This window comes from Barbatula barbatula, assembly GCF_947034865.1.
Source record: "Barbatula barbatula genome assembly, chromosome: 15".
Classification (NCBI taxonomy): domain Eukaryota; kingdom Metazoa; phylum Chordata; class Actinopteri; order Cypriniformes; family Nemacheilidae; genus Barbatula; species Barbatula barbatula.
This window is the reverse complement of record NC_136778.1, coordinates 15805330-15832285: the sequence shown is the minus strand read 5'-3', so window position 1 is coordinate 15832285 and position 26956 is coordinate 15805330. Positions and strand designations below refer to the sequence as shown.

Below are 26956 nucleotides of genomic sequence, written 5' to 3'. Positions count from 1 at the left end.
TTTTTCTGTCAGTATATCAATAAATGTCTCTTGTGGATTTCTGTGTGTGTTATTTATCTTAATAAATAACTATTTTGCTTAATAAATAACTATTTTGCTTAAGAACTGTGCTGGCAAAATATAAACAATAAGCAACAACACTGCAGTCAGTGTTTATAATGTCTAATGCACATTTTACACAAGTGATCTCTATTATTAAATAAAAAACACACCTGTAAACCTTTCTTGCATACCCGAGTGACTCAGAATTGTTAATGAATTATAAACACGCCAGTTAAAATCTGAAAATGCGCTTTCGACCTGAAATGACTATTCATCTCAAATGACGTAAATTAGATGGATTGGGCGGAGCATCCGTAAACCCCTCCCCTTCAACTGTCAGTATGCTGATAATTTCATTTCAAAATGCAACAGCTGTTTTTATACATCCAATCAACTCACAAGCCACGCCCTCTCATTTTCTCCTTGGAAATTCCTTTTCAGTAAGAAATGCGTCTTCCGGTTAACGGGGACTTTAATTGAAGTCTGCTCAGACGAACGAAATGACTCGAAAAAAGATTAAAATAACGGATTTGCGCGCGCAACAGACGTGATATGTGATTCGTCCCAGACTGACAGGCGGAACCGATGGTCAAGCGCTATGTGCAAGGGGAGTGTTTTAGATGTAACGTTAGCAGCAAAGTGCGGAAATCTGAGGAGACTTTCGAGGACATCGTTATAATGAAGAAGTTCTCTAAAGTGACAAATAAACTCTGTTTATTGGAATTAATAATGGAAACGGATCTATAAACGTGAACGACTAGCAACACTTGGCGATCTCGCTGATTTGTTTATTACCACCCAGTCATTACAGTTGCTGTATGTCAAAGGAAAAAAGGACTCCATACGTCTGTAAAACTATTGAATTCACAATGAACTTCTTGACATTAGCGAGATGATTTAGGACTATAGAGTACATTTAGGTTTTATTGCATTAAAATGGATCTTGTTGTGCTACGTCTGACCAGACTGAACGTGTCCACTTTAACAACTTCAAATCGATTCCGATTATTTACTTCAGGGATTAGATGGAGGAACCAGAGAAACGTTCATCCCTATACATCTAATCCCACTAAGACACACTTCTTTTCCTCTGTGAAGGGGCCTGTTTCTCCCAACGTTGCATCTCTGTGTCTGACATCAACATCACGACGACTCGACACCTGTTTGACTGCATTCAAACCTCCAGCTCAACGACTTCCGGTGGTAACTCAACCCGTGCATCAGTTTCATACCTCCGGGTGTCTCAGAGCTGTACCTGCTCCCTTCATATGGCTGGTGCTGAAACCCATACAGAAGGTCCTGGCAGAGGTGGGACCAAGTCATTGTTTTGCAAGTCACAAGTAAGTCTCAAGTCTTTGCTCACAAGTCCCGAGTCAAGTCCCAAGTCAAGACAGACAAGTCCCGAGTCAAGTCCCAAGTCAAGACAGACAAGTCCCGAGTCAAGTCCCAAGTCAAGACCGACAAGTCTCAAGTCAAGTCCTACAGTTTGAGTTTTGAGTCCTTTCAAGTCCCTTTAACAACGGAGTAATAATATTTGATCAGATCATATATGCTTTTAAGCTTTGATTTATTTATCAACATTTTTTTGCAAGAACATTCTTCAAACATATTTCCAAAATACAAATGCAAATGTAATTAATTACACAAAAATTGCCACAGCAGTTTCTGTCCTGTCTTGTATTTATCTTATCTCATATTGTGTGTGTGTGTGTGTGTGTGTGTGTGTGTGTGTGTGTGTGTGTGTGTGTGTGTGTGTGTGTGTGTGAGAGAAGGAGGGGGGATAATAAATACATGAACATAACAATGAACAGGGTTGTGCTTGTTCTATGTCAGGGCACTATGCTGGATTACATTTGCAAAAGATCAAATTGGCCAAAAGTCTGTCAGTCATTTGTGCACGATGGGGACGTAGTATGATGCCACCATGGCTGAAAACCCGCTCCACTGGAGCACTGGAGGCAGGCACTGCCAAGACCCTGTTGGCCACTCGGAAGAGTGAAGGAAGAGTCTTCATGTTTAATTCCCAGAACAAAAGGGAATTCTGTCCATCAGCTATGTCAAGATAGTGACTTAGCTGTAGTGCTGGAGTAGTCCCAACATCCTTCTTCTGCCTCTTATGGTATGCAGCAAACAGCCCTTCTCCTTCTCGAAGGTCCTCTTGCTCTTCTTCATTAACCGGAGGCACAGGTTGCTCAGTCTCTGCAGCATCTTGCAGGATCAATTCTGGCAAAACATGTAACAACAGCAGAAACAAAAGAGCCCTTATTACCATTGGTGTTGGTGATAGTGTTAAACTGAAAAAATAATTATTGTTGCAGTCAATTAGATCAGATTATCAGGAAAAAAGTTACATTAAAGTAAATAATATTTACCTTTAACTCGTTGTGCCACCTCTGCCTTGATGTCACGATTGACCAACACATGGGGCTCCACCCACAGCAGAGAAAAGGATGGATCCAAGGCAGCTGCTTTGAGGTAGACTGGATCTGAATAAGGGGCAGTGATCTCATCTTGTGTCCTGGCCATTTTCACGTTGATGAAGATCCCAAGAAATCTTTTGTTCAGGGATGCCTGGAGACTTCTGACCACGCTGCTCAGGAAACGGACTTGAGGCTTCAGCTTCTCAAGGTGGTGATTGAGGGACAAGACGGATGGAACAACGGCACTGATTGTGACAACCTTCTCCCCCTGTGTCAAATCAGTTGCTTCTCCAAACGGCTTCAAGATGTCCACCAACTCCTTCAACAGATTCCACTCTCGTGGTGTGAATGACAACTCCTTATGCCCAGCCTTTTCTAGAATAGCACAGAGCTTTAGATGATCACACTGCAGAACTGCCTTCACTTGCCTTAGTGTTGAGTTCCATCTTGTGTTGACTGCGGCAGGGATGCCTTTCTGTTCCCCAAATTCACTATCAAACACATCTTTGAACGTAGTGCTTGTGTGCAGCAGTGAGCTAAGTTTTGATAACTTGGAAAGAGAAGGACATGCCACTTTTGTTTCTTTCAAACCGTCTCCCACCACCAGCTGAAGAGTGTGCGCAAAACACTGCAAGCGCTGTGTCTTTGCCATAGCAGCATCTACCGTTTGCTGATCTGCCAGGGTTAAGTCACACCAGAGCTCAGGGTCATCAAGATGATCTCCGTCATCTTCATCATCTTGTTCACTGGGGAAGCACACAGAGAATGCCTTTCGCATGTTAGCAGCATTGTCAGTAATAATGTAGTCCAATTTATCTTTGATGTTGTATTCATCACATATTGCCTCAAATTGGTCACAGATTCTTTCAGCTGTGTGTGAGCCTTTGAAGCGATTGCAGGCCAAGAGATTAGTCTTTAGCTGTATCCTATCTGCCTCTTTCTCTATCCAGTGCACAGTGACACCAAGGAATCCCCTCATCTTTCGGTCAGACCAAATGTCCACAGTGACTGAAACATGGTCAGTGTTGCTTAATTGAGTTTTTAATATTGAACGTCTCTCTTCAGCCAGGTTTTCTGTTTTTGATGTCAACGTTCTGCGACACACTGGGCTGTACTTACTGTCAATTACTGTCAGAAAGTGCCGAAAACTCTTGTTTTCCACAATAGACAGGGGAAAGTTGCAATCAATAATCAAGTCGGACAGTATTGCATTGGTGATAGCTTTCTGCTGTGGATGACTCATGCTGTAATGCCCTACACGACTGTCCATGAATTGTGAAATGGAAGGCTGTTGTGGTTCATTTATGGTGCTTTTGTTCATTTGGTATTCTTCAAATCTGTAAGAGGTAAGCATATTAAATAGGTGTCAGAAAATCCCTTATAGCCACACATGAATTGTATTTGAAACTACTCTTAATTACTCATATTACTAATACCAGTCTAACAGAATCAACCGTAAAAATTTGACTGACAGCAAGCTAACACATTCTTAATATAAAGTATATTTTATCTGACGTTCATTCCCCTGATAGCACACATATATCTGGCTTACATTTATTTGAAGTCTGCATTTACATCTGTAAGACATCTACAAAACATAGTTTGCTCATCTGCAATACGTCTCAGAGATGTCTGCTGTCAGACATCATATAGACCTCCAGAAGATGTCTGTAAGATGTTTATGATTTAGAATGGATGAACAGCTCTTCTAAGATGTTTAGCAGATGTTTTTACGCAGCAGATGTTTCCAGATCTTTTGCAGATGTATTACAGACGTTCAGACGTCTCCGAGACATATTGCAGATGAGCAAACTATATTGCAGATGTAAATGCAGACGTCAAATAGACGTAAGCGATTAGATTTGATTATGTTTGGCTGCTGCCCGCCGTCTACTGTGTGTGATACACTGACTAAGTACCTCATACAACCCCGCTTCAAAAATACCAAACTATCATTTTAGTAAGGGAGTGAACCCCCAGTGGACGCAGATTAACGTGTTTGCAATGTAACGTTAACAGCGAGTTGTCTCATTGATTTAACTATGCAGCTAGCAAAGTTAATGAGCCGATAAGCTAGCGTCATTCAAAACTTACCGTTCTTTGTGTAACTTCAAATGTCGAACGAAGTTGGAAGTTGTTGCGACTCCGTCTGTAATTTTCGACCCGCATGTTTTGCATATTGCAATTCGTTTTTTGTTGACAATTTCGTAGTTTTTATACCCGAACGAAACTACCTTTGGTATCATTTTTGCCAACTGGCGCGTTGTTTGACAGTTCTTCTTCATTGGTTTTCCTGCAATTTGATTGGATGCTGTCTGATCAAAACAACGTGGATCTAAATTGATTGGATGTTGTGCCGACAGCACAAACACACACACAGATGCAGATTAACACAGAGATAGATAGAGTGGGGAAAGTAGCAAGTCTTTTCAAGTCAAAAGGCTCAAGTCCAAGTGAAGTCACGAGTTACTGATTTTAAAGTCCAAGTCGAGTTGCAAGTCTCTTTACATTTTGTCAAGTCGAGTCAAAAGTCATCAAATTCATGACTCGAGTCTGACTCGAGTCCAAGTCATGTGACTCGAGTCCACACCTCTGGGTCCTGGCTATCATACTGGGAAGGTAAAACCTACATGACTCGGTATATACAAAATATGGTAACACTTTACATGACGGTACCCTTTGTAAAGCATTTATAAATGTGTTAATTCATGATTCATATGCTTTTGCAAATGCATTATGAAGCAGTTCTAACTGCGTGGATAAAAATAAATAACAAATTTCGAAATTCCTGCCAAATAGTGAACCATTGTAACTCACATGTTATAAATGCTTAATACATGTATTTATTCATTATTAATTTGACTCGCAAGCAGATTCATTATTTTCTTGATGTTGTTTGCAAAATAATCTGTCAGACTGGAGATGGAGAATATAGGATTACATTTACATTTATTCATTTGGCAGACGCTTTTATCCAAAGCGATTTACAAGTCGTTTTTACAGTGACACATTACTGCAGAGCAATCAGGGGTAAGGTGCCTTGCTCAAGGGCACTTCAGCCATGACCTGCTGGCACTGAGATTTGAACCAGCAACATTCTGATCACAAGCCCAACGCTCTAACCCCCAGGACACAACCTATTCCTACTGCTTTTTAAGGTGCCCTACAGAATGCCTTCAGATTATGATGTTTATCCAAAGCCGTTTTTCTCGTTTACCATGATAAATTCATCAAACTTTAACACTAAATGCACAAAGAGTGACTAACTTGTTTGCTTACAATGTTTTATTAATGATTCAATTTTTTCCAATAGTTAATCAAAACCAGCAAACATTTACTTATTTATTTATTATAGAAACAGAATGTTTGCTCACAAGGCTACCTGATGTGAGTCATATATTTAGCGGCATTGACGTGCCATGAAAGTGTACTTTAAAGAAAAGTGGATGCCTGTGAAGTATTCTTTCACAACTTGAAAACACTTTATAAATGTTATAACAGTTTAATCCAGGGAACAGGGCAAGAAATCCAAAAGACAAGAAACCAGGGAGAATGCTCTGCGATGCAGTTTGACACTAAAGAAAACTTTGCAGTGTGTGAATGAGTGAACGTGGTATAAATAGTCTTATAGGTGATGAGACACAGGTGAATGCAATCAGTGATGATGAGTCCGGGCAGTGAGTTTTGGGAAATGTAGTTTGTGAATGAGTGATAAATAGTCTGATGTGGACTGCCCTCTGGTGGTTCTCAAGGGCACTCCAGCTGGTGACCGTTACAATCAGTAATATAATTAAAATAGAAGTCAAGTAAGCAAAAGAGAAGTCATTTTTGTTCTAACGTTACTCGTAGAAAATGTCATTAATTCCACATATGTATATATGTATTACAATAAATAGTAGCAAGTATGTAGTTTACATTCATTATTATACTGTAAATGTTCTGTAATGATTTTCACCTTCTACATTTACATTTACATTTATTCATTTGGCAGACGCTTTTATCCAAAGCGACTTACAAGTAGTTTTATACAGTGGCACATTACTGCAGAGCAATCAGGGGTAAGGTGCCTTGCTCAAGGGCCCTTCAGTCATGACCTGCTGGCACTGAGATTAGAACCGGCAACCTTCTGATCACAAGCCCAACGCTCTAACCATTAGGTTTTCTATGGTTTCAAAGCTAAACTTCTATCGCTAGCTGTTATGAAACTGCTTACCCTGGCTTTAGCATTTGGCAATATTTGACTTAAGCTATTTTTAAATGTGTATTTTGGGTAACATGTTCGGTCGGATAAAACGCAGGTCTCTATTTCCGATTTTATGAGGGATCCTAATCTATCTCTCTATCTCTAGGAGCATCAGAAAATGGTGGCTGGCTTTGCCACCCAATAAAAAGCAATTGTTTCGTGAATGGACTTGGCGTCGCCGCTGGCATTTGGCAGGAGCTGGGGCAGGATTTATGTTCCTCGTCTCACTCTTCTTTCTCACACACCTGGATGAATCTCCAGTGACAGGCAGGACCAGACTGTTGGTGTTCAGCATGGAGAACTTCATCGAACTGGCAAAATTCACTTCAGATGCGGTATGACTTCACTGCCAAAACACTGCTCTGGAAAAATTGTTGCCTACTTTAAAAAAAAGTATCTATAAAAAATGGGAGCACATTTGATGTCTATTATGTCGCGTTTCACTGTACTGTATTGAACACTGTGAAAAGGACATCCGTGTATAACGCAGGAAAAACATACTGTTTTACTCTATTTTTGTAACTCACAGTATATGGAGGAGTTTAAGGAGTCTCTGGTACCTACCTCAGACCCTAGGCATCAGGCGGTAGAGCTGTTAGTTCAGCATCTGGCCCAGAGGAACCAGGACATTGCTGAGATTTTCTCTGTTTCCTGGAATGTCCATGTGGTGGAAGGACCAACTGTCAACGCATTTGTTTTACCCGTGAGTCATAGCTGAGCATCAGAGATCTTTATAAACAAATCAGCTGTGTTCAGTCTTTAATAGAATGTAATTCAAATTATATATATATATATCATTTCAGCTCCTTCATTTTCTCATTACATAGATACATGTAAACCCAGACAGTTGTGTGTTGATGTATTCATCAGAAAGGTTCAAACAAAATCACATAAAGACAGATTGTTCTGGATAAACAGATGAAAAATAAAGTAAGACTTGAAACACAATTCTGATATAATAGGAGAAAACTAAATCTGATCTTACAGCTTGATTGATTAATGTTCCTGTGTGTGTGTGTCTCAGAATGGAGAGGTGTTTATCTTTACAGGAATGCTGGAAGCTGTAGCAGACGTCCATCAGCTGGCCTTTGTACTGGGGCATGAGATGGCTCATGCTTTAATTGGTCATGCGGTAGGTCCCGCCCTCAGAAGTTCAACATTTGAAATGTTTTTACGAATGTGAAATATGCATATGCAATATGCCCCTTTAAGTACTTCTGGCATTTCTAATTGTCTTAAGCTTTAGCTCTCTTTTGCATTTGTTATCTTTACTTTAATCTCTTCTTAAATGAAGAGCAGTGGGTCTAAGAGGCTCTAAGCGCTGTTAAGGGATCGGTTTAAAGGGACGGGTTCATTTCACAGCTGTTGCGTCAGCATGTAGTTTTGTGGGTCTGGTAAGGGCAGAGAAATAAAGAGCTCAACGCTCAAGCACATCACTTGACTTGGCAGTCATCTTGGAAACGCCTCTGGGCATTAGTGTAGGTACTGTAATACGCTTTCAGCTGTACAGCACCCATTTTGTCCACTTAAAGAATATTTTAAGAAGGGATAGTTCACTCAAAATGAAATTTCTGTCATCATTTACTCACCCTCAACTTGTATAAATGCCTTTGTTCTGCAGAAGAAGATATTTGGACGAATGCCAGTAACCAAACAGATGTCATCCCTCATTTACTATCATAGTAGGGGATATAAATACTACGTGAGTCAATGGGGATGAGATCTGTTTGGTTACTGGCATTCTTCAAAATATTTTCATCATACATAAACAAGGCCGTATCACCTAATGCAAATCGCAGACTGTACTTCAATACAACTATATAAAATACACAACTGGAGTCATCCGCATAGCAGCATCTCCCCATCTGATTATGAGCATGTGTTTTGGTATATTCTTTGCCCTCATCAGAACAAATGTGTGTTGTTATTATAATGCATTGTGATTTATTGTATCTCTCTTTTTCTGGTTGCTTTCCTGTGTTGTTCCTAGTTGAGCATACTGTCAAAATCTGAGCTGTTAAGTCTCTAAACTACACCAAGATGAAAACAAATTAGCATAGTAGATAAGCGATGAAATCAACAAAGCCAAAAACTATCTAATAAGGAATTTATGCCTGTTTATGCAACGGTTACTTGAGTAATAACTCTCTCTCTCTCTCTCTCTCTCTCTCTCTCTCTCTCTCTCTCTCTCTCTCTCTCTCTTTCTTTCAGGCAGAGCAGGCCAGTATGTCTCACATGGTGGAGTTGTTGTCTCTCATCATGTTAACTGCGATCTGGGCGATCTGTCCTCGTGACAGTTTGGCTGTGCTCGGCCATTGGATTCAAAGCAAACTAGTCCAGGTGACCTTTGACGTCTCACTCACACTTTTTGGGCTTTTCCATCAATGCCATGCTGGTTAAGTGGGCTTAACAACGGCCGCCATTACAGTGTCAAACTTATACACTGTGAAAAAAAAGCAGGGTTGGTATACTACAGATAGATCCATTACAACAGAGGTTGTGTAAGGAACTCAACAGCCCTTATCATGTGTTCTGTACGAGATGTGTTCTGTTTTACTCACCCACATGACGTTAAACATTTGAGACCTCCCGGCATCTTCGGAGCACAAATAAATATATTTGGTTGATATCCGAGAGATTTCCAGGCCTACTTATAGACATCATGGTTATAGTTGTTGTCAAGGTCCAGAAAAGTACTAGAGACATTTTTTTTTTAAGCGACGACAATACTTTCTCTGCGAAAAACAATCCAAAATAATGACTCGATATATTCTCCTCTGACTTGTCATTCTATGGTGCGAATTCAAGAGAGCTCTTTGACACATATGCGCATTCGGTGGGGGCAGATGCCGGTGTTCTGACTGACAACCCGGAAGTGCAACTCTGTGTTTACAAGCAGGCGCATGCTGTAGCTTCACAAAATTTCTTATGTTTTCTATATTGAGGAGGACTTGGACTTTTTTTGACCAACTGAATGCGCATGCGTCAAAGTGCTCTCTTGAACGCGCACCATAGAGTGGCAAGACGGAAGAGAATATTTCTTTTTAAGTCGATATTTTTGTTTGCTTTCGCCCATAAAGTATTGTCGTCGCTTCAAATACTGTTTAATACTTTCTTTAATACTCTTCTGGACATTCATGTCTATTAAGAGTTCTTAAAATTTCTCGGATGTCACATACAGTAAATATCTTTATTTGTGCTCCGAAGACGCAGAGAGGTCTCAAACATGTTTAACGTTGTGTGGGTGAGTAAAAAATCACACAAATGTGATTTTGGGATGAACTAACCCTTTTAGGGATACTTCACCCAAAAATGGAAATTCTGTCCAGATTTACTCACTTTCGAGTTGTTTCAAACCTGTATACATTTGTTTGTTCTGATGAACACCAAGAAAAGTATTTGGAAGAATGCTCATATCCAGACAGATATTGCCCCCCATTGACTACCATAGTAGGAAAAGATACTTCTGTTGAACACAATAGAAGACATTTTGAAGAATGGTGAACAGCAAACCGTTCTGGGGCACTTTTGACTACCATTGTATTGTTTCCTACTATGGTTTGGCTGTAAGCATTCTTTCAAATATTTTTCTCTGTGTTCATCAGAACAAATACATTTATACACATTTGGCCCAACTCGAAGGTGAGTGAATGATGACAGAATTTTCGTTTGTCCCTTTAGTCAACACCTGGTTTTTATCGTAGAATTTGCTCTTCAGATTATTCCAGGCTTTTTTCTTTGGTGTCCCTTTAAAAAAAAAAATTCATACACATTTTGTCCTTTTTTATATTATTTAAGAATAAAGTTATGTTTGATCAGAATGAATTATATGACGTATATATATTTCTAATATAAGTTTAGGTCGCGTTTGGCCATTAGCTGCGCGAACAGTCCTTCAAAATTGATTGTACAATCCTCTAAAGGGCCCTTTAAACAAGTTTTATTCCTCCACTAAAGCTCAAAGAAACCTTCTGAAGTGCTCTCTCGCCACCATTGTAAAACAATAACAGTATCTCAGAGGAGATTCTATATTATTTGGTTTTCTCATGACTTCAATTTGAGCTTACTTAAAATTCACTTCAGCTCCATTTATTTGTCTTCTAAATGGATATTGAATTAGCATTTTCTGAATGGCTGTGTGGCGTGAAACAAAGGCCCGCTTTCAGTTTTAATGCACTTTTGTTTTTTATAGTGTTTTCCTTCATAGATACTTTGTAGTGTTTTGTTCCGCTTTTATGTGGTTTTTTTCATCCGTTTCTTTCCTGGCTCCTCTTCTTCTTTCCCCATTACATTCAAAATAAATTACATTTTAATGGTTTGGCTTTTTTATCTCGGAGTCATTTTGCTCTCCAAATATGGTTCAGAATTTTTTTTTCAGTTTTGTCCATTTTCCTCTGTTTACCCAATATAACTGCTGTGTGATTTGTTAAAATGGCTCATTTAACGGACTTATTTTCTCGCTCATTATCTTTGTATGTGCTGTAGTTCTCATTTGATCGGCCGTTCAGTCGAAAGCTGGAGGCTGAGGCGGATCAGGTTGGCTTGCAGCTGGCTGCCAAGGTACCAGAGATATTATTAAATGCATATTATTATATTCACAGTGAGAAATGATCCTGTTGATCAGATCATTTGAGATTTCAGAATGAAATGTTCTTATAATAAATGTACGATACGAACGACACATTTGGAGAGGAAATGTTGGTGGTGTAACCTATTTGAAGATTGGGGATAAACTTTGTAAGATCTGGGCCGAAAGATTCTAAGTGACCAATAAAGTGTAGTAGGCAACTGTCATTGCAATGAATGTATTTTAAGCGTGCAGTTTGTGATATCAAAAAACTTTGATTAGGCAACTGTATTTTTATAGTTGATTTTTTTTCCCTGATAACGGAAATTTATAAAAATCCTGCCATGGTGATAGGTGTGAAATCACTATTTAAAGGGGATACTTCACCCAAATTTGGGATTCAATGGGGGGCAAGATCTGCTTGGTTATAAGCATTTTTATTAAATATATTTCTCTGTGTTCATCAGAACAAAGAAATTTGAGATTTGGAACAACTCGATGAAGCATCCCACATCAAATAAAAGCAACTGCTTTTTAAAAATAGCAAAAGCTGATTACTACAAATATAATTGAAGTATACATGCCAGTGAAATATAGTGAACGAGTAGACAAACCTGTAGTGGTGGAGCACCCTCTTTCTATTAGTCATATACTTGCTGTATCCAACATGACCTCTAGATGGCATTGTGGTTTTACAAATTGTTTTAGTGAAAAAGTCGGTATGTGGCAGTCGTCTGATTCACGGTGTAGTACTCATCCTGTCAGCATGTTTCCTGGTCCCATACTTGGCACCATTATAGAGAAACATATTATTCGATTCCCCTCCATCTCTTATTAGTAGTAATAACCGAACGCCCGCTGCTCGTAAATGGGCCCAGATCCGTTCGCCTGCCACAGCCTGCCCGGTGAAGGACACTGGCACGTTGCTGCGGTAACGGTGAGAGGCTAGCTAGACTAGTCATGAGTCATGCCTGTGAGTGAGTCTGCTCCAGTTCCAGTTAATGACGATGTCCAGTGCTCTGAGCACCCTGTGGGGTTTGATTCCTTTGATGATGGCGAGGCGTTAACATGCAAGAAAATCATTTCTGTAGGCGTATTTATTGAGATTTGTCTGTGTGTTAGGCGTGTGCTGACGTGAGGGCGGGCCCAGTGTTCTGGCAGCAGATGGAGATCTCTGACCAGCTGAAAGGACAGCCCAACATCCCAGAGTGGCTGTCCACACACCCCTCCCACCAAAACCGTGTTAGACAGCTGAACCGCCTCATCCCCGAGGTAAAACACACAAAAAGAACACGCATCATTACCACAGGAATATAACCATTTCCCACACACATTTAACCATTATGGTGTACATCACGATTACACTTATGTTAACAACAAATCAAAGTTCAGATCAAGTTCTATGGAATTTTAAAGTCCCAAAGTTTTTTGGCTTTAAAAAAAAATGTGTTAGCTTTAAGGGATATGTACAGTATAAACTAGTGTGCTCCAAAAAATTGACACAATTCACATTTATATATATATATATATATATATATATATATATATATATATATATATATATATATATATATATATATATATATATATATATATATATATATATATAGGCATTCAAAAGGTACAGTCTTGCACTTTCACCTGTACGGATTGTATTAGGATAGTTTTTTATGACATTGTTCCGGATTCAACTTCTCTTTAAATTCCAGGCTGTATAGGTAAACTAAACATTATTGCCTATTTAAGAAGTCCTGCCGAAACCCCCGGTTTCATTACACCAATGCATTAAACAAAGTACACTTTGTTTAATGCACTGGGACACTTCTATGCACTTTAGTACACTTCAATGTAGGCCTACTTTAGTGGTTCTTTAAAATGTTATGTGTGTGCACATTTGTTTTGAGAAAATATGATAAAAATACTAAAAAGACGACTACTACTACTAAATATATGAACTCACCCCAACATAAATGTTTCTGTTTTGCATTTTCGAACTAATTGCTATTTGTTACTCAAAAATTTAACAATGTAGGTGGAAAGATTAATTGAGGATTTGATATACATTTTCTTGGGGTAATGTTTGGTTACGATTGTCCTCTTTTTGCTTTAATGACAGCATACACTCGAGCTGGCAAAAACTTTGCAATTTTGTGCAAAACCTGATGATCCGTCTTATCCCAGCATGATCCGACAATGTTCCAATGAGCATCTTATGCGCTTCAGTGGAAGAAATCAAATCTGACCTTTTGTACAAAGGGGTTTGCTTACATCTGATTAGTGACCTATACGCAGCGCATCTTAACAGCAGAAACTAAAGATTTCATTTTAAGTCGTAGCTTTTTGTGTATTAGACTTTTCAGAATCCTAAAGCTTATTTATTCCAGGTTGAGAGATTTTCAGTGTGGTCTTACAGTTTGCTTTTTTTTTTTACAGTTTGATAATTTGGCTAGAGGTAAAATATCTGTCATCATTTACTCACCCTCATGTCATTTAAAACATGTACAGTATATGACTCTGTCTTCTGGACAACACAAAAGAAGATATTTAAAGAAATGTCCATATAATGAGAGTCATTAGGGTCCTATGTTGTTCGGTTACCAACATTCTTCAAAATATATTCTGCAGACGAAAGCAAGTCATATGGGTTTGGAATAGGGATGTGTGCTACGACTAATTTGACGGTCGTTTAAACTACATTTTTGTAACTTTGTAGTCAACTAGTCTAAAACCAAGAATGGGCCAGAAGGCGGTCCAAAAATGTTGCCTAGGGCCTATGTAATCCATTTGTCTCTTTTGTGCCTGGGCTTAAAACATGTAGCCTATAGGACTTTATGAAATCCAGTTTATTTATAAGTCAGTTTTTTCGGACTCTACAACTTAAAATACTTAGCTACAGTTAATATAAATCATTATTCGTTTATTTAAGTGATGTTGAATGAATGAAAAAAAACTGCTTTTTAAATTCTATTGCAATTAAAGTACACGTTATAATCAGGGTAGGCATATAGCCTATCAACAAACAAGATAGTCTACATTATACCATGCTTTTATGTTTTATAAAGCAAAGCAATGTGTGTAAATAAAAAAAGCTAATAGAAAGCAATGGACAAAAGTTACAGGACAATCTACAGAATGCATTTAATCTCGCAGAGGGCAAACGAAAAAGACGCTAATAAAGCTTACTGCCCATATTAGCTAATTTAGAGAACACACATATACTGAGCTGGGCTAAACACCCGAGTCCGCATGTGATTATGATGTTAATATTATTTTACATGTTCTCGTCGATGAAATGCATACTCGGATGAAAGTCGGCTCAATGTTTATGAAAAATTATTCCGTCTGAGGAATCTGTGCAAGCTCTGCAAGGGCACACAGAAAACAGTGCTAATCAACATGTTTATTCAAGTGCTTTTTTGTGATAAACATTATAATCAAATTCAAAGTTCTGTGAATCTAGAAGCTGAGACATTCTCATCTCAGTTTTATTGAGTGTGCTCAAGATGCCTTCACCGTATTTACAGCTCATTCTGCCATCAAATAACGTCAATCCGTCTTTCATGCATTTCAAATATTAAAATATTGATATTTATCACGAAGTAATTGTCAACATAACTGTACGTAGCTTTAGATCATTATCTACTATTTCGTTTTTACAATATGGTTACGCATGGCTCCAGAGAAATTATTGTTATGCCACTTTGATATGACATGGTTTGCGTAAAACCCACCCGCTTTCCGCCTTCAAAACACCCCCACAACTCGTCTATTAAATGGTCATTTCTGAGCGTGCTGCAGTTGGCACAAAGGAAGGAAACGCATGCTAGATCTGACCTAAAATTAAAACATTTCCCTCCTGGTACACGTTTAAAGACTATGAATAATAATTTTTTCAAACATATTGTTTTTGTATATTATGTAAAATGTTACATTAAAATGAAAGTCATTTAAATTATAACATTTAGTGTAATTATTTCGCGTAATCCACTGTTTTCATTGTCGACTAATAGGAACTGTACCATTTGGAATGACACGAGGATGAGTCATTGATTCAATCATTTTCGTATGAACTATCCATATAACAATGTAGAAAACACATTAACTGTTAATGGTTTTTTATATACTATGAATGGCTGTAAATTAGTTATCTGATAACACCATTGTCTCCCGTACCAGTAACCCACAAGGTGTTTGTTAAAAAAACAGTCATTCTTTGTATTTAAATAGCGTAATATGTACAGTATTGGGTGCACTGCAGTCTTGATTTAAATAGAGTGCCCATCAGAAACGCACACAGCACGTCTCGCAGCCGTGTCTGATATCCAGACAATACCAGAGCTAACGAGACGTCTGGAGACCCCTCTGGTCTGCAGTGAACCCAGCCGTCTGCACACACGACTTACACCACGTTTGCTGTGGAAATGATAAATGCTATTCGGCAGGCAGGGCCAGGGTTATGAAAAGCCCGGATGATCTGTAAAAACGACGAACTGTACTTGGCATTTTGGAAAAGTTAACCAATCACAAGCACCCACTGGAGAGATTCTTCATAAGTGATTGAGACTAAATCATTTATGGCGTGTACTCTTGCACAGTGCTGTATAGGGCATTGCGCGTTTGATGTGTACGAATTGCACGGCAGTGGTTTGTCAGAGAGTGCAGTGGTAATATGCATGTAATATGCATGAAATGAGCTCTTGTGTTGGATTTGGATCGGCCACAGTGAATTCATGAGTTCATTGTAAACTACAGGGCAAAAGATTTTTACACAGGGTTGAATTTAGTCTAGTGTTACTGCACCATAAAGGGGTTGTTTACATCTGCCGTCATTTACTCACCCTCATGTCAAACCAGTATGACTTTCTTTCAACTGCAGAACGCGAAAGAGCATATTTTTCAGTAAAACACGCAGTTTCATTTTAGACTGTGGAATAAAAAGAGAAGCAAAATTGAGCTTTTGCTAGTCAATGGAGCACTAGGTACATCTGTTGTAAACGCACCGCGTGAACTACATTCGTTCAATTTTGGTACGGTTTAAAGTTTTAATAGGGAATATGTGATGTTTTCTATGAGGATACTAGCCTAGCATCATGCTAAACGTTAACATTTCTGTTTGTATGTATATAGATGAACAGCGGAATCTACTGTGTAGCAGAAAAAGAGGTCCAAGTCTGTGATGTTAAATGTTTTAGAAACACATATGGGTGCCTACGTGCTGTATACTGCCGACCTATTAGTATTTATGTGTGTTATACAAAGAAAAAGCTGGCGAGAGATTATAGACTATAGAGCAGTGTGGGGAGCCGTATACACAACCATGTTCTCCTGTCACACACCAGTGCCTACACAAAATGGAGTCTCAATAATATACGATGCAAAGTGCTGCAAGCAGCTCGGAACAGTGACGGAAAGATGCATGTGAATGAGTATGGATGTTAGTTTTGTAGTAGCATGCAGGGACTAATTACATTTAAGTATGTTCCTCACACAAGGCTATCATATCCGTCCTTCGGATGAGATGTTAAATCGAGGTCCTAACTCTCTGTGGTTATTAAAGATGTCGTTCGAATAAGAGTAGGGATGTTACCCCGGCGTCCTGCCCTCCGAATCAACCCCATATGTAGCAATTGGCTTTGTAACTCTCTCTCCTGTCCACCAATAAACTGGTGAGTGGTGAGCGTTCTGACGCGAAATATGGCCGCCGTCACATCATCCAGGTGGATGCTGCACATTGGTGGTTGTTAAGGAGATTCCCCCCTTCAATGAAAAACGCTTTGATTGCCCAGAAAAGCCCTATATACATGTAACGAATTCAACTTCGGCTGAACTTTATCATTGGTATTCTTCTTTGGAAGAAGGTTATACCATTTTGTAACTAACAAAGTAAATTATTTACTAATGTAAATTCAAATTTGGGGGTAAAATATCCCTTTAACCTTGAGTCTTGCTTGCTAACTCTGGCACTCCAAACAAGAATGAACAGATGGTCAAGGCGCTAATTGTCCATCAACTGTAATGCCGGTCTTGTTCTGTTCTGGTGCTATTGAGGAAAGAGTATTGGTCCTTTGGGTAGTTACTTTAAAACGGCCTCCATCCTTCTCTATTCTCACCCTCCTTAACCTAAGCCAATGGAGTCTGCATGCACTCGCTGATGACAATTACTGTAGTGAAGTATGCATGTCTCCTGCTGCTTATTACATAGTCAATGCATTTGTATAAAGGCTATTCTGCAGACTCCTGATTATGCCGCAGAGTCCCCTTAAGTCGTTTCACCCTGTAGCCATCTTGGTAACACTCCAATGCAACCGTTTTCTGTGTAGGTAATGTATACACATATATATACTGTCAGTACAACTCCTATATACTTAAAATTCTGAGAGGTTTTGGTCATTCTCTATCTAAGTTTTCAGTAAAATATGAGAATATTAGGAACATTATTCGTGTATTTTCTTAGGATGTTATTATGGATGGTCTTGCTGTTAGTCACATATGTTCTGAAGCAATTGTTTATCAAAAATTCTAAAAACGAGGCACAATTGTGACACTGGATCACATAAGTAGCACGGGTATATTACCAAAGGCCAACAATACATTGTATGGGTCATAATTATAATTTTTTTTCTTTTATACCAAAATTATTAGCATATTAAAGCCAAACTTTGTAGTTTTTCTACCATAAAATAATGTCTTCAATAGTAGAATTATTATATAATTATTTCAATGGTTGAACAACGCTTAACCGGACAAATTCTACTGCCGCTGCTACCTGAACAGCTTCATAGCGACTACAAGCACACTCCGTAAGTTCTGTGTTCGGGTCAGTACACACAGACCCGCTCATCCCCTGCCCGTGGATGAGTGCGATGTGGTTTCCAAACAACATTTCGGCATTCGCTGGTTCTATCAGCTTAGTAAACAAATTCACGTGTATTGCTCTGCCCACGTTATTTACTACACTGGTAACAGACAATCGTGCTTATCAACCACAGGGGGAAAAGTGTTCTAAAGTGTTGCTTTAAGTGTTGGAAGCCCAAGACCGAAGCCCACTGAAGCTAAGCAGGGCTTAGCTTGGTCACTACTTGGATGGGAGACCTCCTGGGAAAACTAGGTTGCTGCGGGGAGAGGTGTTAGGAAGACCAGCAGGGGGTGCTCACCCTGTGGACTGTATGGGTCCTGATGCCCCAAATATAGTGATGGGGACACTATACTGTAAAAAGCACCGTTCTTTGGATGAGATGTTAAACCGAGGACCTGACTCCCTGTTGTCATTAAAGAGCCCTTCTCGTGAAGAGTAGGGGTGAAACCCTGCCATCCTGGGTATGATTCCCTCCACTGGCCCTTGTCAATCAGAGCCTCCTAATAATCCCCACCCTCTGAATATCCTCTCTCCACCTATAGCTAGTGTGTGGTGAGCGCCGTTGTACTGTGGCTGTCGTTGCACCATCCAAATGGATGCTGCACAGTTGTGGTTTCAACCCCCTCGTATGATTGTAAAGCACTTTGGCATATATAAATGCTTCATTCATTCATTCAAAACACTTTAAAGAATTTTTTGGACAAAATTATTTAGCAAAAAGGCAAATCACAGCATATTAGGAAGTATAGTTTTTATTTCAATCGAATTAACAAAAATGCACAGAAAAACAGGAAAAACAACTACAATCTGTTTTTCTTTTATTTGTTGATTCTATCTTGTACTAATATGTTAAAGTTATTTATGAACTTCGCACATGTTTGTGTGTATTTTGTCAAGCCTCCATTGTTCTCAAAGCTTCAGTTTATGCTATACTTCAAAAACAATAAAGAGTGAAGATGTCAATTGCATTTATTTAGCACATAATTCATACATAACATTTTTATGCATTTGGCAAACAGGTTTATCTAAAGTGACTTACATTGCATTGAACCCCCTGGGATCAAACCCATAACCTTTGCGTTGCTAGCGCTACGCTCTAACCACTGAGCTACAGGAAAGCATTATACAGTCAAGTATATCCTTTTCACAGATGGTTCAATTGGTCAGCTGGTTCCATTTTATCTGTGATGTTCCATATCCGTGATGTTCCATCTGAAGAATCAATGTGCATTTTAAAAGGTTATTCTGTTTCAGATTGGCCCTAAGTATTCAACTGATGTGTCCCTCTTGGGTAAATGTTCCCAATAAGCTTCGGTCCATCATTCTCTTTATATCAAGTGTCGTTTAGATTTAAGAGTTTCCCTAATGTCCTGATTCTCAAACATAGCGGTGTTGTTGAAATCTGCCCTTTTTCTGGGTTGAATTTCTTGTGTGTATTTAGCAGCCAATTCCGATAAATTCTCCCCTGGGCAGAGGGTTCTGAATAACTAGAAAATGCTTTCTGTTGAAAGGATATGTTGAAATTGCTAACTAAAAATAGTAAACTATTATATTTAATATTTGCATTTCTTTAAAAAAACAACTAAATGTAATACTCATTTTAAAGGTTGTTCCCATTTTTCGATGATGTAAAAAGGGATGCACACACAGGTCAACCGAACTAAACGGAGAACACTCCTTAGTTGTCCTGTAGATATAATGTGCTGTAAGATAAAAAAACACATGGGAATTAATAATGTTACATATGTATACATACATATGAATAAACAAAAATCAATGTGAATTTAATATAGGCTACAAGATACATTAAGCTATCATGAAATGCATTTTATCCAGATTAAAATACCCTTTTTTAAAAGAATGTTGGTAACCGAACAACAGCGAACCATCACTTTAAGCCATACATCTCTCAATAGACGCTGTCCTCTTTTAGTGTCGTTTAGCTGGTCCTGGTCTTTGAGGTCATGTGTCTGGAGTAATTATTGATCTGATGTTATGAGGGCTTTTCTCCATCATCCCTAATGGAGGTCAGAGGTTAGTTTAGAGTTCGCAGAGACCAGTGGAGGTCCCGTTTTTGTCAAATCAGTCTTGTAAAACGTCTGAATTATGTAGATGGCCTTTTGGTCTTCTTGAATAACTAATGTAATGCAGGCATTTTGTTGTCAATCTATTCATCCATCCATCAATCCACCAATTCTTCCCTCCCTCTTACGCCTGGTAAGCTTGGTAGAGGGTTAGACGGAAGCCTTTCCGAAAGGCGGTGCAAAATATGAAAAGACAATGCAGAAAAGCAGAGCGCTTGTGGCGGAAGACAAAACTTGTAGTCCATTATAACATCTACAAAGACACCATCCATGCTTTCAATATGGAACTAGGCAAAGCTAGACAGACTTTCTTCTCAAATATTATAAACAGCAACTTAAACAACACCAGGACTCTTTTCGCTACTGTAGACAGACTGACAAACCCCCCAAGCCAGATTCCCAGTGAAATGCTCTCAGACAGCAAGTGCAGTGAGTTTGCATCTTTCTTCTCTGATAAAATCAATAATATTAGAAAGGTGATCAGCACATCCTTGAGTAGCGCTGGGGTCGGGCAGATCACACCACAACCTGAGAAAGTAGTTACAATGTCTGATTTTGAAGAAATTGATGGCAACAATTTGGAAGAAACCGTTCAACACCTTAAAACATCAACCTGCACCCTTGACGCACTTCCCACATCTTTTTTCAAAAGTGTGTTAAACTGTTTAGAAGCAGATCTCCTAGATGTGGTAAATGCCTCACTTCTCTCTGGAAGTTTCCCAAACTCCCTGAAAACTGCTGTTGTCAAACCCCTCCTGAAAAAGAGCAATCTGGATAAGACCATATTAAACAACTATAGACCGATCTCAAATTTTCCCTTCATAGGTAAGATAATTGAAAAAGTTGTCTTCAACCAGCTGAACAAATTCTTAAGCTCAAACGGATACTTTGACAATTTTCAATCTGGGTTCCGCCCGCATCACAGCACAGAGACAGCGCTCATTAAGATAGTAAACGACATTCGCTTAAGTACTGATTCAGGCAAATTATCCGTGCTGGTCCTACTCGACCTCAGTGCTGCATTTGACACGGTCGATCACAACATACTTATAGACAGGCTGGAAAACTGGGTGGGGCTCTCTGGGATAGTCCTAAAATGGTTCAGGTCATACCTAGAAGCAAGAGGTTATTATGTGAGTATAGGTGACCATAAGTCTGAGTGGACATCCATGACATGCGGAGTCCCTCAAGGCTCAATTCTTGCGCCTCTCCTATTCAACCTGTACATGCTCCCAATGTGCCAAATAATGAGAAATAACCAAATTGCTTACCACAGCTATGCAGACGACACACAGATATACTTAGCCCTATCGCCTAACGATTACAGCCCCATTGACTCCCTGCTCAAATGCATTGATGAAATAAATAGTTGGATGTGCCAAAACTTTCTTCAGTTAAACAAAGACAAAACTGAAGTCATTGCATTTGGAAATAAAGATGAAGTTCTCAAGGTGAACGCGTACCTTCACTCTAAAGGTCAAACAACAAAAAATCAAGTCAGGAATCTCGGTGTGTCTCTAGAGTCAGATCTTAGCTTCAGTAGTCATGTCAAAGCAATAACTAAATCAGCATACTATCATCTGAAAAATATTGCAAGAATTAGATGCTTTGTTTCCAGTCAAGACTTAGAGAAACTAGTGCATGCTTTCATCACCAGCAGGGTGGATTATTGTAATGGACTCCTTACTGGCCTCCCCAAAAAGACCATAAGACAGATGCAGCTCATACAGAACGCTGCGGCAAGGATTCTGAGCAGAACGAGAAAATATGATCATATCACACCAGTCCTCAGGTCTTTACACTGGCGACCAGTTACATATAGGATAGATTTTAAAGTTTTATTACTGGTATATAAATCGTTCAATGGCCTAGGACCTCAATACATTGCAGATATGCTCATTGAATACAGACCCAAAAGAACACTCAGGTCATTAGGATCGTATCAGCTAGAAATACCAAGGGTTCTCTCCAAGCAAGGAGAGTCTGCATTTAGCTATTATGCGAGCCGCAGCTGGAACCAGCTTCCAGAAGAGATCAGATGTGCTCCCACAGTATCCACATTCAAATCCAGACTCAAAACACATCTGTTTAACTTTGCATTTGATTAATGTGCCACTGTGCCTCTGACCGTCCGACTGTTTGTGCTGTACTTTATTTTATTTATTATCTGTTCTAAACTATATTTTATTTTTATTCTTAACTGGTTAATTTTTATTTTTCTTATTTGTTCTAAACTTTGTAATTTTGTTTTTTATTCTTAACTGGTTACTTTTATTTTTCTTATTTGTTCTAAACTTTGTAATTTTATTTTTTATTCTTAACTGGTTACTTTTATTTTTCTTATTTCTTAACTGTTTTATCAAATGGATATTTTTAATTTCTTCTATGTGAAGCACTTTGAATTGCCATTGTGTATGAAATGTGCTATACAAATAAACTTGCCTTGCCTTGCCTTGCCTTTCGATGTCCAAAGTAAAGGCTCGCAACTATCTTGTCTAATATGCACACTTCTCTTGTTGTCATAGGCTCTGGAACTCCGTGCAAGCTGCGACTGTCCCGCCTTACCATCGGATGACCCCCGTGTCAATTTCTCCCAGAAAGTTCAACTGATTTTGGACAACGCCAAGAAACAAGAGCTGATGGAAAAAGAAAAAATGATTGGGAAAGAGAATGCCGAAGTCTTGTTTCCCCTCCCTCAAACAGCTCCTGTCCCAGCACAGGGAGCTCAATCGGGGAGGCTGCTGGCTACATCCGCTCTGCCACAGAACTCTGCTTAGCAAATGAGTCTTGATATAACATGACCGACAGGCACAAATTCAAGCTTTCCTTTTTAGCTCCCCCTTTCTCGTCCAGCTGCTCTGAAGAAGGCTTGAGCGTATCGTCGGATGGGTTTTTTGATCCGTTACATTTGTTGTCACTTGGACACCCATGAGTTTGCTGCCGCGATGTAAGTTAATGAGATGAAACGGGTGGGCGAACGTATGTCAGTCGTGTGAGAAGTTCGAGTTCATGCCCCTCCTTTACACATCCACAGTGTTAATAATGGAGCTGTTCCAAATGGGCTTTTGATTAGTTTTAATTGTGTTATTAGCATAAGACCCCTGTGAAGTTGAGTGCATTGCGGTGTACATTATTCATCAGAGATCCGCCTCTACTTTAATGTCCTCTATAGGCTCTGCAACGTGATGTAACTGCTGCATACAGTAGTGGTGCGTGCCGTTGTGTTTCGACCTGCTTTGAGCTCTCTACATTATTGAAAGGATTTATTAACAGAGACAGCAGGACCCAAATGAGGCCAACGTTAGAGTTCTTGAAAAACGTTGAGTTCATTTTACATTTTCTTTCTATGCAAGACTGTGATTGTAAGGAAAACGTAACTGACTTCATGCACTGAATAAACAAAGATTTTTACAGATTTTGTGTCTATTGAATTTTTGTGTATTTACAGGAATTTCAAGCTTTAAGTATATAATGACAATGTCATATATTTGGAATATATTTGGTTTTATCAGTTTAACTAGACTTATCTGGAATATCTGGTATTTGTCTTTAATATTAACATGAAATTGCATTTACACACCAGGTCACTCCCGAAATGTTGTTAAAGCTAAATGCTCCAAAAATGTATAACCTTTTTTGTTGAATGAGTATGTAAAAAATCTGAAAACTATCCTTACCTTATCTCGATGCACGACAGCATATGATAATGATTTATTGGTTGAGCTGGTTTTGTATATTTACAAATGGTAATGTTTGACTTCATACGGGAACGCTCAGACTGATCGGCGTTTGACAATAGAACCATGGGAGCGATCCAAAAGCTCTCAGATTGTTCTGAGCAGAGCTGCATGAAGTCAAATTAGCCCATTGTCAGTTTGACATCGTTTTACGTAGGTATGTAAAGTAACCTGCAATTTTATGTTGCAAGAAATGGCAATGTAGACACAAAAGTTATGGACTACAGCTTTAATGTTTTCCTTGTCCACAAATTCATCTCAAGATGTTAAAGCTACATTTCTAAATCATTTATTAATATTACATAGCTTGAATTCCATCAACAGTTCCGCTTCTAAGACTGGTTTTGTGGTCTAGGGTCACATATGACTAGCGTCTAAGCCTCCAGAATACACCATGTTATGACCAGTTACAATACAACTAAGAAATTGGTGATAATTACATTTAAGTGATTTTTAGTCAGCCGTTATCTGTCTCATAAGGGACCGGATCATAGGATCTGAATTTCTTAAAAGCAGGGGTGTCCAACCCTGCTCCTGGTGATTCAGTATATCGTGTACACGGGCTCGGGCACCGGTAAAGACCCTGGCTCACTTCACATTGGTACACTGTTCACTTATTTTCCTGTGGCGTGATGGCTTAATTCGCGTTGTGATACTTCACGGCTGGTATTAATCAACAATCGGCAAAAACGACATCTCTCTGACTAAATACTGTTTGAAGTACATATGAGAAACACTTTAATTATTCTGTTACATATCCGTGCACAAATTTGGTTGATTATTCAATTTAATTGTTAGTTAGATTGTGTTGCCTGCTTGTCTTGCCACTTTTGTTTATACATAACATTAAATAAACATTTGTCTTTTCAAAAGTTCTGGTGAGTTGGCTCCTGCGATTTCCGTTAAACGTCTTCAAAGCTTGTCACGTGATTTCCAGTAAGAGAACATAGCATCGATGTTCCCTGGTTTTTGCGGTGCATTGTGGGATTTTTAGGGAACGAACGTTTCAGTGCACCGGAAGGATTTTGTAAATGAGACAGCCCTTAAAATGGCTTACTCCCTGGTCAGTGCCCTGACTACTGAACAAGGGAGCTGATTGAGACACAGCCGGGGTTGGAGCTGTAGTCTGCAGGGCGGTAGCTCACCAGGAGCAGGGTTGGAGATCCCTGATTTGTGTGTGTGCGCATGTGTGTCTATTTCTCAGAGATGATTGAAATTCTGTCTGGAGAGTACAGACATACACAGGTTTAAATTGTGCATTTTCATGTGTATCCTCAATACATTTAGTGACAATGAATAGGTTAACAATTTAAACTCTTTTAATTCCTGAGTTAACTTTAGCCATGATTTAAAAAAAGGCTTCATTACCCACAACAGTAATCTGACTTTCTCAATTTATTACGTTTTAGATTTACAAAGACAGTTTTTTTAAATAATAATGATAATTGTGTAATATTAGACCAACAAGTGTTAAGAAAGCAAATTAGTTTATTTTGTCCAGTGATTTCATTTGAGCTTTTTTGACAGTGCAAGAGACTGTTTTTGTCTTTTACCTTATTTCCTTTCCGGACATGTTAATTTAGTCTTTTACCTCTCTAACCCTGCCAAAACCCCCAGAGGCTTGGATGTAGAAACTCATTACCAGATGTAAGATTTAATAAAATCATCAAGATGTTCCACATCATTCACAGATCCAATTAAAAGGGTGAACAAAAGATCAAGAGCTAAAGGTCTGCAGTGAGGACCGAGGAGGAAAGAAAGGTGGATTTGACTCTTCCAATGAAATGATGACAGAGACTAAATGTTTATGAAGTGCCATGAGTGCCTATAGAGGGGTCTTCAGCAGCATTATGGTATGGGAGCATTTTAAATATTGTAGAAAATGGTTGTATAAAACTGTTTCAAGCCTTTTACTTTGATAACATGGTGGACCACTGGTCACGGCCTCCTGTTCTAGAATGAACAGGACATTTCTTTATCTCGAGTTCAAATGACAAACTATATTTAAAGAAGCATCGATTCCTGTTCCAGCAGAATAGTGTTATGAGTGACGAATTCTTCAGCTAGAACAGATAAAAAAGATGCATGTCAATGTTAAACATTAATTTATTTTGGGTTAATAAAATGCAAAAAAATAATTAAGCATGTACATAAAAATAAGTGAAATTTGATCATATTTACCTTCGCTGATTCCAAACTGTAAGCGAATAATATTAATTGACCTGTAAGCTAATAATAAAGTTGAGCGTTCAGGCACGATAACAGAAAAATGTCAGCTTGACGTTATTTTCTTTCAGCCAGTTTCAAGCTTTCTTTGTGCGTTTCTGTAAAAGAAGCTGTGTGATCGAAGAACTAAGTAGTACGCTGAAATGCTGCGCAATCTTTTTTAGCGTGTGGATTACCATTAAATGATGAATTGTTAAAAATATGCAAGGTTCACAGCAGACACTCATAAACGCTGTTGTTAACTTTTGTCTTATTCAACATTACGTAGCACTAAGAAAGCCGTGATTGGTTGCTGTCAGTCATTCGGCCTTCAGTCACATTTTGATTTCAAATTTGTAAGATGTTGCCCTTGTGTTTGTTTCCTGTTCGCATCTTTCAGGTTCTCCCATAAGATTTGATTTCACAGGAAGTTCATTTGTGCTGAAATTCAGAAACATCGAAGCAAGCAGAGAAACAGCCAGCCAATCTGCTGCCCGGCCCTCTGTAGACCATTTCCATCCCCAGAGGCCACTTGTTACAGAGTGATGGGCTCATAAAGAGTGTGACGTGTTTCTGTCTTCCAGACAAATGTGAAGCAGCGCTCTGTGTCTCTAACAAGGGAAAACGGAGGAGGAGAGCCATGCATTCCCTCTTACTTGGTGGATTTTTCAGGAGACGGTTTTATTCTCTCATCCACCCACCAGCCATTTCCATCCTGTCAGAAGAAGACCTCTCGCCGAGTGAGGTCATTTTAACACTGAGATGAGATGTGTGTCTGTGTTTATGAATCTACTTACATTTA

General features: G+C 39.0%; 1 protein-coding gene across 2 annotated transcripts; it reads left to right on the top strand.

Annotated features, from left to right (window-relative positions):
- Positions 1-504: 504 nt before the first annotated feature.
- Positions 505-23626, top strand: oma1 (OMA1 zinc metallopeptidase). Of its 2 annotated transcripts, XM_079474647.1 has the most exons (9): positions 708-1346; positions 5067-5081; positions 6812-7040; positions 7235-7408; positions 7730-7837; positions 8917-9045; positions 11191-11265; positions 12395-12544; positions 22738-23626. In XM_079474647.1, the coding sequence occupies exons 1-9, from the start codon at positions 979-981 to the stop codon at positions 22987-22989; spliced, it is 1500 nt and encodes a 499-aa protein (XP_079330773.1). In that variant the 5' UTR covers positions 708-978; the 3' UTR covers positions 22990-23626. The 2 variants fall into 2 exon arrangements, with proteins under 2 accessions (XP_079330772.1, XP_079330773.1); XM_079474646.1 differs by lacking the exon at positions 5067-5081 and having other exon boundaries at positions 505-1382.
- The last annotated feature ends 3330 nt before the right edge of the window (positions 23627-26956 follow it).

Bases quoted from the DNA above. Each gene is read 5' to 3' on its own strand.
- oma1 (XM_079474646.1), top strand. From the start codon at position 979: ATGGATCTTGTTGTGCTACGTCTGACCAGACTGAACGTGTCCACTTTA. The intron at 1,383-6,811 runs GTAAGTCTCAAG...CTCTATCTCTAG, and splicing joins CATTGTTTTGCAAGTCACAA to GAGCATCAGAAAATGGTGGC. The intron at 7,041-7,234 runs GTATGACTTCAC...TGTAACTCACAG, and splicing joins CAAAATTCACTTCAGATGCG to TATATGGAGGAGTTTAAGGA.